General features: G+C 42.7%; 2 protein-coding genes and 1 non-coding gene across 3 annotated transcripts; all 3 read right to left on the bottom strand.

The window, feature by feature from the left end:
* Nucleotides 1-1,870: 1,870 nt before the first annotated feature.
* On the bottom strand, nt 1,871-2,009 carry LOC136553106 (small nucleolar RNA Z247). Its single transcript, XR_010783014.1, has one exon. It is a non-coding gene; the product is annotated as a small nucleolar RNA Z247 (small nucleolar RNA).
* A 3,810-nt stretch (nt 2,010-5,819) lies between these two features.
* LOC136552108 (uncharacterized) lies at nt 5,820-6,613 on the bottom strand. Its single transcript, XM_066543652.1, has one exon. It carries the CDS (start codon nt 6,534-6,536, stop codon nt 5,982-5,984), a length of 555 nt encoding a protein of 184 aa, XP_066399749.1. The 5' UTR covers nt 6,537-6,613; the 3' UTR covers nt 5,820-5,981.
* Nucleotides 6,614-15,457: 8,844 nt separating this feature from the next.
* LOC136552107 (uncharacterized) lies at nt 15,458-16,458 on the bottom strand. Its single transcript, XM_066543651.1, has one exon. It carries the CDS (start codon nt 16,330-16,332, stop codon nt 15,739-15,741), a length of 594 nt encoding a protein of 197 aa, XP_066399748.1. The 5' UTR covers nt 16,333-16,458; the 3' UTR covers nt 15,458-15,738.
* Between the last annotated feature and the right edge of the window lie 204 nt (nt 16,459-16,662).

The raw sequence follows: 16,662 nt of genomic DNA, 5'->3' as shown, positions 1-16,662 counted from the left end.
GAGAAGCTTTCCTTCCACGACAGGTGTCGTGGAGGAGAGCTGGTACACACGGCCAGCGGGGCAGGTATGAAAATTGATCACATTGGTCATAGCATTTTGCAATCCCCTAGTTCAGTGATATTCATCTAAATAATGTTCTCCATGTTCCTAGTGCCTAATAAAAGTCTTCTTTCAGTCCATCGTCTTGTTAAAGATAACAATGCATTCCTTGCACTTCATCCCAAGCATTTTTCTCTTAAAGAATAGGTGACGAGAACACTCCTCGAAGGGCGATGTGAGGGTGGTCTCTATCCATTGAAGCCTCGTTTGCACACACCATCTCCACCGAATAAACAAGTGCTTGGTGTCTTCAAGCCCACTGCCTCCTTGTGGCATAGCAGACTTGGTCATGCCTCTGCTCATGTCATTCAGCAGATTATTAGTCGTCATAAGCTTCCCTTTTCTAGTAGTTCGAACAATGGTGTGATTTGTGATGCGTGTCAGATGGGAAAGAGCCATCAATTACCTTATCCTAAGTCAAACAGTGTTTCGTCTAAACCTTTTGAGCTTGTTTTCACTGATGTATGGGGACCGACACCAACTTCTATGGGTCGGCGTTCTTATTATGTCAGCTTTATCGATGATTATAGTAAGTTCACGTGGATCTATTTGTTGCGTTATAAGTCTGAAGTCTTTCAATGTTTCCGTGATTTTCAGAACATGGTTGAGCGTCAATTTGATCATAAGATTCTTGCAGTTCAATCAGACTGGGGAGGGGAATATCAGTCCCTTAACTCCTTCTTCAAACACCTAGGCATAGCTCACCATGTATCTTGTCCACACGCACACCAACAAAATGGATCCGCTGAACGTAAACATCGCCACATTGTCGAGGTTGGTTTGTCCCTTCTTGCACATGCATCCATGCCACTAAAATATTGGGATGAAGCGTTCTTAACAACTATTTTTCTCATCAACCGTCTTCCATCCAAGGTCATTGCCAATGACACACCACATGAGCGCCTCCTCGGTTCACCTCCAGATTACACTTTTCTTCGAACTTTTGGGTGTGCTGTTTGGCCAAATCTTCGGCCTTACAACACCAAGAAAGTACAATTCCAGGTCAAAACGCTGTGTTTTCCTTCGGTATAGCAATCTACACAAGGGGTTCAAATGTCTTGATCCCTCGATAGGTCGCATATATATTTCCCGTGATGTGGTGTTTGATGAGACGGTGTATCCTTTCGCTCAACTTCATCCCAATGCAGGAGCTCGTCTTCGTGCTGAGTTTTCACTTCTTCCTGATATTCTCCAAAACCCATCGTCGGACCTTGGGGACGCAAATTTGCTTGATCAATGTTTGCTTAATTCTGACCCTGCTAATGCTGTGGCAAGCTCCTCTACTGCCAGCTCTGTGGCAAGGAGGCCCATACTGTGGTACGCTGCTTCAAGCGTTTCGACGCCACATTCACTGGACCGCCGCAAAAGAGTGCATCGTCGGTGACCACGGCGCCCTATGGAGTGGACACCAACTGATCTGTGGCTCTAGAATCCACATACCAGTTGGTGTCCACTCCATAGGGCACCGTGGTCGCTGACGATGCACTCTTTTGCGGCGGTCCAGTGAATGTGGCGTCGAAACGCTTGAAGCAACGTACCATAGTATGGTCCTCCTTGCCACAGAGCTGGCAGAAGACGCCGGACAAAAAATTGCGACCACCGCCGCCTCCGCCACCATTGCCACGGCCACCACCGCCGCGGCGAAAACCCACGCGACCACCATCACCGCGGCCACGAGACTGGTTGGGGTTGGAATTGTTCCCCCCACGGGCACCCTTGGTGCCCACATTGATAGAGGATTGAGAACCTCCGCCATGCATCTCCTTGCGCTGCTCGTAGCTGATGAGTTGCGCATACAGTTCGGCGACGGAGATCGGTTCGACTCGCGCCGCCACCGCAGACACAATGGAGTCGAAGTCCTCACCAAGGCCCGTGAGGATGAACGAGACCAGCTCCCCGTCCTCCATCTTGCGGCCCGCCGCAGCCATCTCGTCGGCGAGGCCCTTCATGTTGACGAAGTAATCCGCCACGGACGACGTCCCCTTGGACGCCGTGGCCAGGGCCATGCGCGTAGACATCACGCGCGCCCGAGACTGCGAGGCGTGAAGATCTTGTATTGTGGCCCACAGTTCCGCCGCGGTGGTCGCCGTCGCGACCTGGCCGAAGACCTCCTTGGAGAGGGAGGAGAAGAGGTAACTGAGGACGATTTGGTCCTGAGAGACCCACTTCTCATACGCCGGATTGGGCTGCGGTTCTGGCTCCTTGCCATCGCGGGGGAGGATGAGTCCCCCTCGAGGAACTCAGGCGGGGGTGCGGCCGTGCTCTTGATGTAGCCGGCGAGACGAGCCCCCTTCAACGCAGACGACACCTGGGTATGCCACATGTTGTAGTTGCCACGAGTGAGCTTCTCCGAGACGACGGGGAGAAGGCCGAAGGCGAGCGGCGGATGGTTCCACCATTGGATCTTATTCCGTGAGGAAGAAAAGGCTAGCTAATACCATATGAGAAATATGGGAACGAGATTACCCTGACTGGGCTCTCGGCTCATGTATTTATACTCAAACATGGTGTACAACAGATTACATACTGATCTCAATAGATCATGCCGTGATACACGGGATACATACGCTTGCCTTACAAGCTAAGTTACAACAGCCATATCCTATCATATCAACAGAAGATATCCTATCATCTAACACGACACGCTTCTAATGAGCGTCCTAGAAGGTCTTACGAGGCCTGGTTCTCGCAGCTTGGGTTGGAGCAGATGCTTGCCCGCTCTTTTTCTATGCTGGCTGGGATCACATTTGATGGCCTTGGGGAAATTGCTGACTCCCTCCGTGATATCGATGATTGAGACGTTGAGCGTATCAGGGATGCATGCCTTACTGAGCTAATAAGGTTCCTTTTCCTCTGTACTAGCAGAGTATGTTGGTTAATCTCGCTATGTCACATTCTGCATCTAGATTATGCTTTACCAGTTTCAGACTTTTGAGTTCCTACCTGTGGTATTACTTCTCCATTGTTAAAAACCGGGCACATGCTCAGCCGTGTAGTATTGTTACCTCTGTTTTCTCCATTTTATGAGACTTTTTTTCTTTGTTGTTCTTCATTTGTCTCTTTCTCTCGGAGAAACAAGTAAAGAACTGGGTCAGAATATGTCGGGGATGAATGCTCGCCGCCTGAAATCGCACATCATTGCTACACTACAGTTTTTTTTTTTTCGAGAAGCTACACTACAGCTACATCCACAGTTCTACACCGCCGGCGCCGTGGGTTCGCTGTTGCCGCGCGTGGGCCGGCCGGCCGTTGTCTCGTCTCCGCGTGCTCTGCTTCTTTTGAGATTTGGGATGCAATTTGTAAGACACGCTGGGCCAGTGGTTGGCAGTGCAAGTGTGTATCCAAGTGTTTGCCCAACTAGTCACCATAAAGTGAAGAAGAAAGCCCATAAAGTGGCCGGTTTTGGACTTTAGATGTGCAACAATTACCTTCATCGTGCACTGACGGACAGTTTAGGCTTGGATCCCTAGGCTCTTAGAGCACGCTAATAATATAATGTATGGATTTTCCATCCATACAATAGTTAGCTCTTCAATATTAATACTATGACCCACATTTTTTCTGTTACAAAGTTTTTTAGTTCTTGTGCATAAGCTTCCTTTCTCTCCCTTCTTTTTTTTTCTCTATCTCAGCATTCTGCCGACTTATAGCTTGTTATTATACTTCCTCTTAGTACAAAATGCTGATGGAGCGAGGAGACACTGCTTTCTTTTTTTTTTCTTTTTATGACATGATGAAATAACGTGCAGCGACTGGTACTAAACCCATGAGACACCAACGCCAAAATGTCTGTCGCATGCTGAAATAGCTACCGCTATGCAAGGCCAAGCGCCACCATGACACTAAGTCGATGTCACCCTCAAAGGTATAGTGCAAGTGGTCAACAAAGGCTCCACTCGAGGTAACCTCGTAAGAAGTAAACTGAGCCACACAGATAAAGCCATGTTATATGTGACTCTTCACAGCACCACACCCTAATCAAAAGGGATGGTTACATTAGATCATGTCTCTTCGAAGGTTACCTCGTAAGAAAACTACGAAAACACGACCCATGGAATCCACACACCTTGCTCTTGTCATCTCAAAGAACAGCACACGAGGGTCTTGCCACATCCACCACTGGACGCTACAAATCTGTTTCCTGTATTGCCACCAAAAGGGTGCACAATAATACTCCAAAACCGAAAGATATGAGTGCCGATTCATTTAGATCCACCGTCCCATGATAAGAATCTAGCCCGCCACGTCATTGCCACATGCATGGGAGAAGGGGCGAGTGCATGCACCTTCTCAGTAGAAGCCCAAAGCCCCGCCGATGCCGTCCTCACAAGCGTCCGGCGGCTTGCTCCAGGCGATGGCAAGGTGAGAGAAAGACGACATGCATGGTGGGTGGCAGTGTGCTAGAGTCGAGTCGCCCCAGATTGGAGTGACGCGGGGCCTGTTTCCTTTCCTTAGTTCACTGCGCACCAGAAACACTGCTTTCGGCTTAGTATAGCTGAGAGAAACTTGCTACCGGGAAGTAAAGAAATGGACACGTCGATAGCAACGGCTGGCCTGAATCCCTTGAGAGAAAAGAACAGCATTTCGCGATGGCCCAATGAAGCAACGGCAAGGACTAGCTTTGGCTTTGAGTTGAGCATGCGATTCCTTGTTCCTCTACTTTGATTTTTGGTTACTACTAGTGTATATGTCGACCCAATATTGAAATATGAAATGCGACAAAAACGAAGTCTCCAGAAAATGTGTGTGGAGAATTCGGAAGCAATATGTTTGATTTATTTAATTTGTGATTTTGACGGGCACTTGAATTATGATAGTCACTAGTATATGGTACCCTGTATTACTGTAATCTTGGTTCGTTAAAGAATTTTACTTTCGGTATTCAATTCATATAGTACTAAATCTTTTGCCGAAATTGTCCCATTTAGTGCTAATCGTCCGTGTAACGCTGCATTGCTTCACTATCAATCTTTAAGCTTTTTTTTAACTAAATATAAGTGAACGGTTGGAGCAACTTACCCATCACTACACAAGTGTCAAGCACTTCCTGCCTGGGGCTGAGCTTGTAGTACCAGTAGGTCACTGGAAGTTCAAAGCTGACCAACTAGTCAAATCAGACTTTTAAAGTACTAAAACATCTTTTTGAAGGAAGTACTAAAAATCACATTTTGCTTTCACGAACTGGCTGGTACTTGCATTCATTTCGATACAAGCAAAAGGACGCACAGAACAATGTTTTATCAAATGGATGAAGCAAGTGAAATTCAGCCGCGTATTTGCCTTTGTTACTGTATATCTAAGGACTGTATGAAGGTAGTTTTCACATGACAACACAGAGCTAATGTTGAACATATGAAGCATCGCAGAACTAAACAAGATATATAGGCCCCTGCTGCAAAATTCATGGCACACAAATGGTAATCTAGTGGAGAAGAAAATAGCTAGCTGGACGACTCCCACGTCAGAATTGTAAAGTAAAATACATCCTTAGCCCTTAACGAAAAATTTAGCTAAAATCATGAGATTTTCTCATTTGTGTCTAAAGTTTATTTATGGTTCTAGGTAGTAAATGAGAAACTAAGTGAAGTCAGGCAGGAGGCTTGGACAACTCAATTAATATACTTTATTAATATTACAGGTAGTACAAGTGACAGCAACCATTCTAAGTTTAAATGGAAGAAGCATTCATGTATTTCATATTTTCATTAGAGAACAAACACTCTCTGTTACACCAAACGGCGATGCTTGCATTCACCAGAACTTCATGTTCACTCATATCAAGTTATTACTACATCACAGTATATATATATATTTTCACCCACCTTCTATTGTCACTCAATTTGTCAGTAGCACTCTCTTTGTTCTTGCAGAAAACAAGATCACTAGAAGCTCCTGTTCATCCTCTTCCGAAACCTCTTTATGAACATGTCACAAGCCTGGTCAATCACATCATCCATGTTAAACTCTAAGCCCTCCACCTCCCGGTTGCTCCTGATGATATCCATGACGGAGGGCTCGTCGAGCGCATCAAGAGTACCATGATCATCAAGGTAGCCTTCTTCATCATCATCGTTATAATATTCGTCATTGAACAATGAGTGTGTCCAGTCAGGGCAGTGATCGTGATCATCTTCTACAAACATCGCCACCTCAGAGAGATCAATCACACCATCTTGTTCATGACCAGTAGTAGCTGGCTCTTGGATGCCCGCTGCCACCTTGCGCAAGACAAGCGCCCTGTCACCATACTCCAACCTGGTCTGATTCTCCCTGTCTGATGACATCAGCGCATGTATCCTGCGAGAGATCGTCCGGACCGTTGCCATCTTGAAGCGGAGCGAGGCTAGGACGAAGAGCTTTGTTATTAGGGTGTCAGTCTTGCTCTTGAACACAGTTGCCGCCTTCTTCAGCAGCTCAGGGGCCTTGCACATCCTCATCTTAGAGTTGGTGGAGAGCTAACAATAATGCTGCTTATCAAATATGGTTTCTAAGGCACTGTTGTGGCTGAAGCTTTGCATGAAACCGGCGATTTGCCGAGTGCCGAGGCTTTGCCGAGTGTATTTATCGGGCACTCGGCAAATACCGTGTTTGCCGAGTGCCAAATAAAATACACTCGGCAAACAAAAACACACGGCAAAATACGTCTTTGCCGAGTGTTTTTTTCTGGCACTCGGCAAAGAAGCTTTTTGGCCGTGTGCATTTTTTTTGCCCTCGGCAAATCATTTTTTCGAAGCAATTTTGAGGCCCTAAATGAATTCAAATGAAAAACTTTTCAACTACAAAGTTGTATAACTTCTCAAGATCTACAAAGTTTATTTTGGTCATTTCTTCATTTGACAAAGCGACAATAACGTTGTTCATAAAATCTACATATCTCATATCCTCTCATTAATTTCATGAAAGTAGAAGATACATATATAAGATTTGTGAACAATGTTACTACCACTACGTCGGATGAACAAATGACCAAAATAAACTTTATAGATCTTGATAAGTTATGAAATTTTGTAGTTGGCAACATTTTGATTTGAAATCATCTGGTCATGCAAAAAACGACGTTTGAATTTGAAAATTTTAAAATTTGAATTTTTCAAACGACCTCGGATGAAAAAACTTCCTAAATGAAAATTGTAGATCTCCAAAAGTTATGAAACTATGTAGTTGACAACTTTTTGATTTGAAATCATCTTATCATGCAAAACTATGTTTGAATCTCTCAAATTTAAAATTCAAATTTTTCAAACGACCTCGGATGGAAAAACTTACTAAATGAAAATTGTAGATCTCAAAAAGTTATGAAACTTGGTAGTTGACCACTTTTTGATTTGAATTCATTTAGGGCCTCAAACAAGCAATTTACTCTCAGTTTGCCGAGTGCCTTTTTTCTAGCACTCGGCAAAGCCGTATTTTGCCGAGTGCCTATATTTTGGCACTCGGCAAAGAGGTATTTTGCCGTGTGTATTTTTTTGGCCCTCGGCAAATCAGTTTTTCGAATCAATTTTTGAGGCCCTAAATGAATTCAAATGAAAAACTTTTCAACTACAAAGTTGTATAACTTCTCAAGATCTACAAAGTTTATTTTGGTCATTTCTTCATTTGACAAAGCGACAATAACGTTGTTCATAAAATATACATCTCTCATATTAATTTCATGAAAATAGAAGAGAGATATATATGATTTGTGAACAATGTTACTACCACTATGTCGGATGAACAAATGACCAAAATAAACTTTGTAGATCTTGAGAAGTTATGAAATTTTGTAGTTGGCAACATTTTGATTTGAAATCATTTTTCATGCAAAAACGACGTTTGAATTTGAAAATTTTAAAATTTGAATTTTTCAAACGACCTCGGATGAAAAAACTTCCTAAATAAAAATTGTAGATCTCCAAAAGTTATGAAACTATATAGTTGACAACTTTTTGATTTGAAATCATCTTATCATGCAAAAACTACGTTTGAATCTCTCAAATTTAAAATTCAAATTTTTCAAACGACCTCGGATGGAAAAACTTACTAAATGAAAATTGTAGATCTCAAAAAGTTATGAAACTTTGTAGTTGACCACTTTTTGATTTGAATTCATTTAGGGTCTCAAATAAGCAATTTACACTCGGTTTAGTATAATATATTGGGAACTAAAACGGAATCTAGACACAAGTGATAGTGTGGTGTAGTGGTAGAGGAGGTTTGTGCGCAGCGGGAGGTCTTGGGTTCGAATCCCATCGACCGCGTAGCCGTGAAATTTACGCAAAAAAAGCCGGAGATGGATGGGCGCTGACCGGTGGGGGCCTCCACCAATTAAAAAAAAAATTTCATTTTTTTTGGGTAAAAATTCCCATTTTTTTCGGCTTTTTTTTCGGTTCCAACTTTGCCGAGTGTCGGCACTCGGCAAAGGCTTTGCCGAGTGCCCGACAAAAGACACTCGGCAAAGACGTCTTTGCCGACTCTTTTTTTGCCGAGTGCTCTTTGCCGAGTGCAGCACTCGGCAAAGCCTTTGCCGAGTGTAAATTGGGCTTTGCCGAGTGCCCCTGGCACTCGGCAAATTCACTGAGTCCAGTAGTGGTAGTAGTGAGTTGCAGAGAAACGACTTATGGGACAGTAGGTTTTAGAGGCACGGGCCTTGCCTTGATGCCAAATGAGGTGTACTTATAGCCAAGAGCTAGTTAGGTGGTCACGAAACGCCGAACTGTGCAGCTCTCTCCTCATGTCAAGATCAAACTTTTGGCAGCTCAAAGCATGAAAATAACACTTAGAGAAATCAATTGGTATGTGTAGTAAGCACTGCAATTAACAACAATATATCGATAGTGGAAGCAAGCTAGGGTTCATAAGGGTAGCATATGTGTAAGTTCTTTAGCCAGTTGCATTCAGACGTCCTTTAGCCAGTTGCCGCGGTTCCTGGTACGGGTCTTCAGAATCTCGATACTGCCCATCTCCCGGAGTTAATGATTACGCTGCGTACGTCACGCTCCATGACAAAAGCTGGTGTCCCAACCAAACAAAAGCTGCTAAATATTGCAGTGTAATACTCCACCCTAAATGTTTGTCACCATAATTTTGCGTATCAAGAATTTTGACTTGATTTATAAAAAATACGTGCAATATTTCTATCTCCAAATAAATTTATTAAAAAACTAAATTATAATATCTATTCAATGATACTAATTATGTATCATAAACATTAATATTTTTTATATATATTTAGTCAAACACTACCGGAATCCGACTATTCGCCGAGTGTTTTTATGTTTGTCGAGTGCATTTTCTCGGGCACTCGGCAAACAAGCCCTTTGCCGAGCGCTGCGAAAAAACACTCAGCAAAATAAATGCACTCGGCAAACGATACAAAAAACACTCGGCAAAGTTTGACACTCGGCAAACTAAAAAAAACACTTGATAAAACTAGACACTCGACAAAGAAATATGTTTGCCGAGCGTAATTGTCTAACACTCGACAAAGAAATATGTTTGCCGAGTGTAACTATTTAGCACTCGGCAAATAATTTTTTTTTCTTCTAACCTTGAAACTTTTTCTACTCTCAACATACAACATGTGGTATTCCATGTTAAAATTTGGTATATTTGTAGATCTGTTTGCTATATTTAATTAATTTATTATATTTCTAGAATTTTTTTTTGTATAAGTCAAATTTGAACTGTAAGTGATTTGAATAATAGAATAAAATGAGTAGAAAAATGATGTTCATGTTATTGAGTCTAGTGTGAGGCCTAACCCAGGAAATAAAAAGAAATTTTGAACAACTTGTTCAGGAAACACGACCACAAACGTTTGGCCAAATGGTTTTTAAATTCTAAAAAAAACAAATGAAGTATGAAAATCATGAGATTTATCATGATGTGATGATATCATACGTGGAGGCTGTGGTAAAAAATTAAGAAGGTTTCGCACAATTTGTCACGTACAATGTTTACAAACCGAAGCATCACAGAAGAAGAATCGTAGCGTTGAGAAGGAATCGGTAAGATTTGGAGTCAAAGTGACGGTCGAATTGGGGTTTGACTTCAAATTTTTTTGTATAGGCAATAGAGAACATAGATTGTTTCATGTGAAATTTTGGTAATTTTTTGGATTCATTTGATAATTTTAATTTATTAAGTGCAATTATAGAATTTTAATTGATATAAATTAAATTTGAGCTGTAACCGCATAAAATAATGGAATCATATTCGTAGAAAAATCATATATATATATTGTTCAGTCAATTTGACATGGTATTTTTAAAGTACATCGAACAAAAAAGAAAAAAACACGTTATAAAAAGCAAGGAAATAAAAAAAATAAATAATATATTTGCCGAGTGTCCCAAACCCTAGACACTCGGCAAAGATTAGTTTGCCGAGTGCTGTGGTCTGACACTCGGCAAAGCCAGCTTTGCCGAGTGTCCTCGATCCGACACTCGGCAAACTCGGCATGTTATAAAAGCACCCCACCACCGCCCTCCCACCCTCCCTCCCCTCCCTCTCCCGGCGCCGCCCCCTCCTCTCCCTTCCTCTCTCGCCGCCCCTCCCCTCCCTCCCTCTCCCTCTCCACCCTCTCTCCGAACGCCGCCGACCCCTCCCCTCCCTCCCGGCGCCGCTGACCCCTCCCCTCTCTCCCGGCGCCGCCATCTCCCTCCCTCTTTCTCTTTTTTGCACAGGTGGTGGTGACGGCGGCGGGCCAGGTGGGAAGCGGCGGGCGAGCCGGGCGGTGGTGGCGGCGGCGGGGCGAGCCGTGTGGTGGCGGTGGCGAGCAGCAGCGGGGCTTGCTGCGTGGTGGCGGCGGGCGAGCAGCGGCGGGGCGAGCCGCATGGTGGCGGTGGCGGCGGCGGCGTTTTTTTATATATTTTTTGAATTCTTTTTGCTGAGTGTCGGTGCCCAAAAAACACTCGGCAAAGTCTTTGCCGAGCGCCCGATAAAAAACACTCGGCAAAGAAATGTTTGCCGACTCTGTGTACGCCGAGTACCGTTTGCCGAGTGTTTTTTGGGCTTCGCCGTGTACCGTGGGCACACGGCAAACTTCCTGGTTCCAATAGTGAAAGTTGTTTATCACGAAACGAAAATGACTGACATTTAGGGACGGAGAGAGCAGGTAGCAGTGTGAGTTAATTACATTACCGTTGCCATCGTCCCAAAAGTTAAACCACACTGCACTATATGTTCATGCGTAGGGACAGAATGTACGACATGAGTTCATATGTGCCGATGCCATGAAGGCCTGCACTTGTAAGTGAGCATATGTACTGCGTTCCCAAGAAAAGGTTTTTGAAAAAGGACTGCACTCAAGTTACGGAATGAAAGTGCACCTGCCCCAGGTGAAGATTGGCTCCCTCTGATAAAAAAGTTCAAACTGTTTGTTAATCTATGCACTAAGTGGCCGGTGATGGCTACCGTCATAAACGGACAAGCGGCCAAAGGGATCGCTTTTGTTTTCTTGAGCGCTTCCGTGCGATTCATGCCCCAATGGGGCAGGCTAGCTCAAAGTTGTTTCCAGTGCCCTTAGCTTTTTCTCTATAATGTAGGTGCAGTGGTGTACACTAGACAACTGACAACGGTTCTTCTATATGTCTGTGTGCGCGCGTGTGCTTTGCTGCATGTCAGCACCAAAAGTAAATCAGCCTGTGTGCAAGATGGAAACTCTTGTCTTCCTAGGGCAAATTGGCGATTCGGCATGCGGTGGAATTTTGGCTGGTTTCAGCTCATGCTCCTCCGTGCATTATATAGACGGTAGTAAATAACTGTTTTTTTTTTTCTTCACCCGTTCCGGCTCCTCTTTAAATTGTAGCAAGGGACCGGAGCCGTTTGGAGCTGTGACAAACAAGACCTAATCCTAGCTTCTTAGTTCTAAAAAATGTCTTCTTGTCGCTGCATCTTATTTTACTATTATAACTAGCCTATCAACTTGCGCTCCAGCATGGCCTATAATATTACATCACATAATAAGTATTAAAAGTTTTTTGGATGGATTTAGTATGCACAACTAAAATTAGTTATCTTCACTCTCTCTCGATCTCTCTCTCTTCATTTCCAACACAATACTCATTTAGATACTCCACAATTTATATCCGATCGTGATAATTTACCAATTCCTCTATATGTGTTTTAATTCTATGCATTGCATCTGTATGGGTATTCAATATAAAGAGTTGGAACTTTAGCTTAAATTATATTATGGCCCTTTTTATATCCTTTTGTTTTAATGAATATAAATTTTAGCTTTCAGCTTCTAATCTTATTGGTTGTTTATTGATGTGTTAACTTCAAACCCTAGTGCTTCTACTTTTGATCTTATTAGGTGTGTGGCCAAGGGTTATACCCAAAAAGAGAGGACATATTTTTTTAGATACTTACTCACTAGTTGTCCAATTGACCACAATTTGAGTACTATTTTCCTTGGATGCCTCACATAGTCGATCTTCTCGTTCATTATATGGATATTAAGCAGGCAACTTTTTGAAATGGAGAGTTAGAGAGGAGTTCTACATAGATAAGCTAGATGGATTTGTAGTACTAGGTCAAGAAGAAATTGTGTATAAGTTATTGAAATCATTGTATGGTCTTAAGCAAGAACCTAAGTAATGCCATGAGAATTCAGTAAAAATATGTGTACTATTGCTATGCGGGTGTGGGGGACTGATCTTATGCTTGTATGTTGATGACATATTGATACAAAACTTAATGGGATTAAGGAAGTCAATGATTTTTTGTATCAAAATTTGGAAATGAAAGATTTTGGAGTGGCTGGCGTTATTCTTAACATTAAGCTACTCTGAGAGAAGGTGATGGTTGGGTTAACTCCTGCAATCGTACTATGTGCAAAATATTTTTGTGTTGCTTTGGATATAGTGATTGCATACCTACTCCAACACTATATGATCCTAATGTTATTGAGGAAACACTGAAAAATGACAAGGGTTCAATTGAGACGCTCCCATATCATTGGCTCACTTATGCATTTGGCTAGCTATATGAGGCCAAACATCTCATTCTTTGAGCAAAGTAAGTCGACTTATTTCTAACCCGAGAGTGATCATTGGTGTGCTATTGAGAGAATGATACTCTATCCAAAAGGACTATGATTTTGGTATTCACTATATTGGGTACCCGAGGTACTAGAGGGTTATAGTGATTCAAATTGGATGTCTAATGCTGATGAGATAAAAGCTTGTAAGGATTACGTGCTCTATACATGACCAAGTTTGGTGTAAGTAATTTAGATGACAATAGGACTAACATGTGTGTTAAGATGCGTTCACAGGTTATAGGGATGCAAGAAATCAAAGGGAAAGGAATTAAAGACGAGATAAAGAGAGGATTGAATTGGACTTGTCCCATTACTTTATAATTGGTCAAATTGCTATTATATTAGGTTAAACATGTAAATATTTTCGAAAGCTTTCGAAAAAGTCCAAGAACATCAAAGTTAGAGTCCAGAGCAAAAAGATACGACATAAATACCGGAGCATCAACAAGTGGCCAACTTATTGATGCTCACTGGAGCATTCGTTGTGGTTTTTATTTGATCTTATGTAGTATTTTTGAAAAATACTATAGAGCATTTGATCCGATGGAGTTTTTATTTGTACCTACGACATAGTGTGGGCCTATTTCATGCACGTGGTTGTGTATTTTGAAAGTTTAGGGACCTTAATGACACACTCTGCCAAGTTTAGAGGCTGGTCTAGCATCGTTGGTGTCAGCGTGGACCACCACGTTAGCCTGGATCTGTTTGGACCTATGACGTACCGTGTGCCTAGTTTATGGACCAGGATGTGTATTTTAGGTGTTTGGGGACCTAGACGACTCCGGCTACTAGGAGTGGCCAGTGCATTTTTCTCTTATTTTAATTTTCTAGAACTTAGGTTTCTACCTTGAAGAAAATTCCAATCAACACCTGCCGCATGGTGATGACTGATGATTGGCTCTCCGGGATCCCAAGTTCCAACTCCGTCGTTGGTTTTGCATCAGTAGCCGGCTGGTGAAAATCTAAAAAAAAAAAGTAGCCGGCTGGTGGAATGGTGATGTGCATCCCCACCATTAACCAAAACGCTTTTCGTGGTCGCTTCCGTGTGATTCATACACAAAGAGATTCTACAAGTGCCCTTAGCTTTCAGAAGTAGCTTTGGGATGATGTGGTTGTACGTGCTTCTCCGTGCGCGGACGCTTTGGTTGTTCTCGTCAACACGAAAAGAAAACCAAATCGCGTCGATGGAGAGACGCATGGTTAGGAGCTGAGCGTCGTCATCATGCCGGCCGTTGCTTCCTGCCCTTGCACTCGCAAAGTATCTTTGTGGAGGCGACTCACTATACACGAGCGCGGGTACTGTACGTGGCACTGACAGCGACACCCAATGCTAGCTATTGAAAGGAAATAATCACTGGCGGTATGGTGAACTGACGGGAAAGCTAGCTGCAAGGACGGCGCCGCAGGGTTAATTAAGATGTAATTACGCCAGTTGTATATGTGGAGAGTGAGACCACGTTTCTCACGATAAATGCATTTGATAGTTCAACTTTTCTTGAATGAAAAAAAGTACTCAAGTTTTGTTGGAAACTTAAATTTGAGGGCTATAAAAATTATATTTGTAGAGTGTTAGATATGTGTCGAATACTTGAATATGTGTACAATCCAGCTACAGTGGAGTTGAGTTGTATTATTAAGGGTTAGCAATTAGGATAGAATCGAACTCCGTATCATATAGGGAGCCATAAATACGAGACACCGTTGTAAATATGAGACAGCTTGGTGGCTGTTTTTGGTGGCGGTAAGGCCACGGGAACGCCTAGATGGTGATGTACTGTTGTTTTATGGTGAGCAGCGCTCGAAGTCATGCCTAAGAACATCAAACCTAGGTAAAAAAACATCATGCTTCGGTGTTGTTCCTGCTTATGTATTTTTTTTATAGTGGTTATGGTTCTACTTTTTTGCATACTAGATCCATTAGGGTCTGAATCACTTCTAACAATTGAAATAGATGCATAGCTAGGTGTGGTATAGATATAGATCAGACTCCTTCTATGTTAGCACTAATAGATTAATGTTGGAACAAACCACACAAAAATTGTTTATTTGTGTATAGTCACTTTAGGTCCACATGTATTCATTTTATAAGTCATTTTAATTTTATCATAAGTCAAATTTCTTTAGTTTTAACTAAGTTTATAAAAAATACATAAACGTCTAGAATGTCTAACAAAAATTTTAGATACTGCATGAGATTGTTTTGATAATGTATTTATTTTATATTTTAGATGTTAATGTACATATTTTTTAACAGTTAAAATTAGAGAAGTTTAACTTAGAGCAAGGCTAACACAATTTACAATTTGGAACATATGGAGTGGCAGTTATGAAATTTGACTTTTGACTTAGGGCAAGGCTACACAACTTACAATTTGGAACATACGGTGTAGCAGTTATGATACTGGAACAACGACTGGTAGATGAAGACTAAAACTGGTGAACCATATGCTCCCTCCAGAATAAGCTATGTGTTAAAAAAACAACCAAGTTCATTTCCATTCTTCCCCAGTTAACCACTACTACGTAGGAGTAAATCTCAAGCATCTCGTCCAACCTTCTATATAGTGTCACTCAACTTGTCATTTTTTTATGAAACACTCAATTTGTCATAACTATCCGCTAATACAAAGATCACTAAAGCTCCGGTTCATCCGGCTTCGGAACCTCCTAATGAACATGTCACAGGCCTCGTCGATGTCATGGTCCATGTTGAACTCCAGACCTTCAGCCTCCCGCTTGCTCCTTATGATCTCGATGACCGATGGCTCTTCATCAAGCGCATCAAGAATACCAAGATCATCGTGGTCGTCGTCGTCATGGTCATCCTCCTCATTCCTGTAACAGTTGTCATCTTCGAAGAGGGAATTGGTCCAGTCTGGGTAGCCATGGTAATTTTCCTCAAACATGGCCACCTCAAACAGACCAGGATGAGCCCTAGAACCGTGATCACCAGTTGGCTCCTCGCTCTTCGTCATTGCCTTGGGCATCGTGAGAGCCTTGCTGCGGTGCTCCACCCTAGCCGGCTTCTCGCGGCTGTCCGACACGACAAGCTCATGGATCTGGCGAGACATCATCACTGGGGCCATCGCTAACCTTTGGCGCACAGAGGCCAGAATGATGAGCTTTGTTCTTAGAGCATCAGTCTTGCTCTTAACGGACGTCACTGCCTTCTTCAGAAGATCTGGGGCACTTTTGCTGATCCTCATATTTGTGTGGAAAGCTTATGAAGCTGCTTATCAAAGGATTTACTTAGGATCGGAGTTGCTGTGCCTGAAGCTTCGTATGATTGGATGTATATCAGCGAGCTGCCGAGTTCTAGAGATGAGACAAGCTGCTTGTTGGTTTCGGAGGCATGGGCCTTGTCTTGAATCCCCATGGGGATTCTTATAGGCGGTGGAGCTAGCTTAGCACTGAACTGTGCAGGTTTTGCAACTTTTTTGGTGGTCATGTCAAGATCGACTTCTGTAGCATTTTTTTAAAATTAAAAACCGTTGGTACCTCGAAGCATGAAAGAAACATGGAAGAAAAGAATAGGC

Source organism: Miscanthus floridulus, chromosome 4 (genome assembly GCF_019320115.1).
Source record: "Miscanthus floridulus cultivar M001 chromosome 4, ASM1932011v1, whole genome shotgun sequence".
Lineage (NCBI taxonomy): Eukaryota > Viridiplantae > Streptophyta > Magnoliopsida > Poales > Poaceae > Miscanthus > Miscanthus floridulus.
Note: the sequence above shows the minus strand (reverse complement) of the source record. Positions and strands in the feature narration are given on the sequence as shown.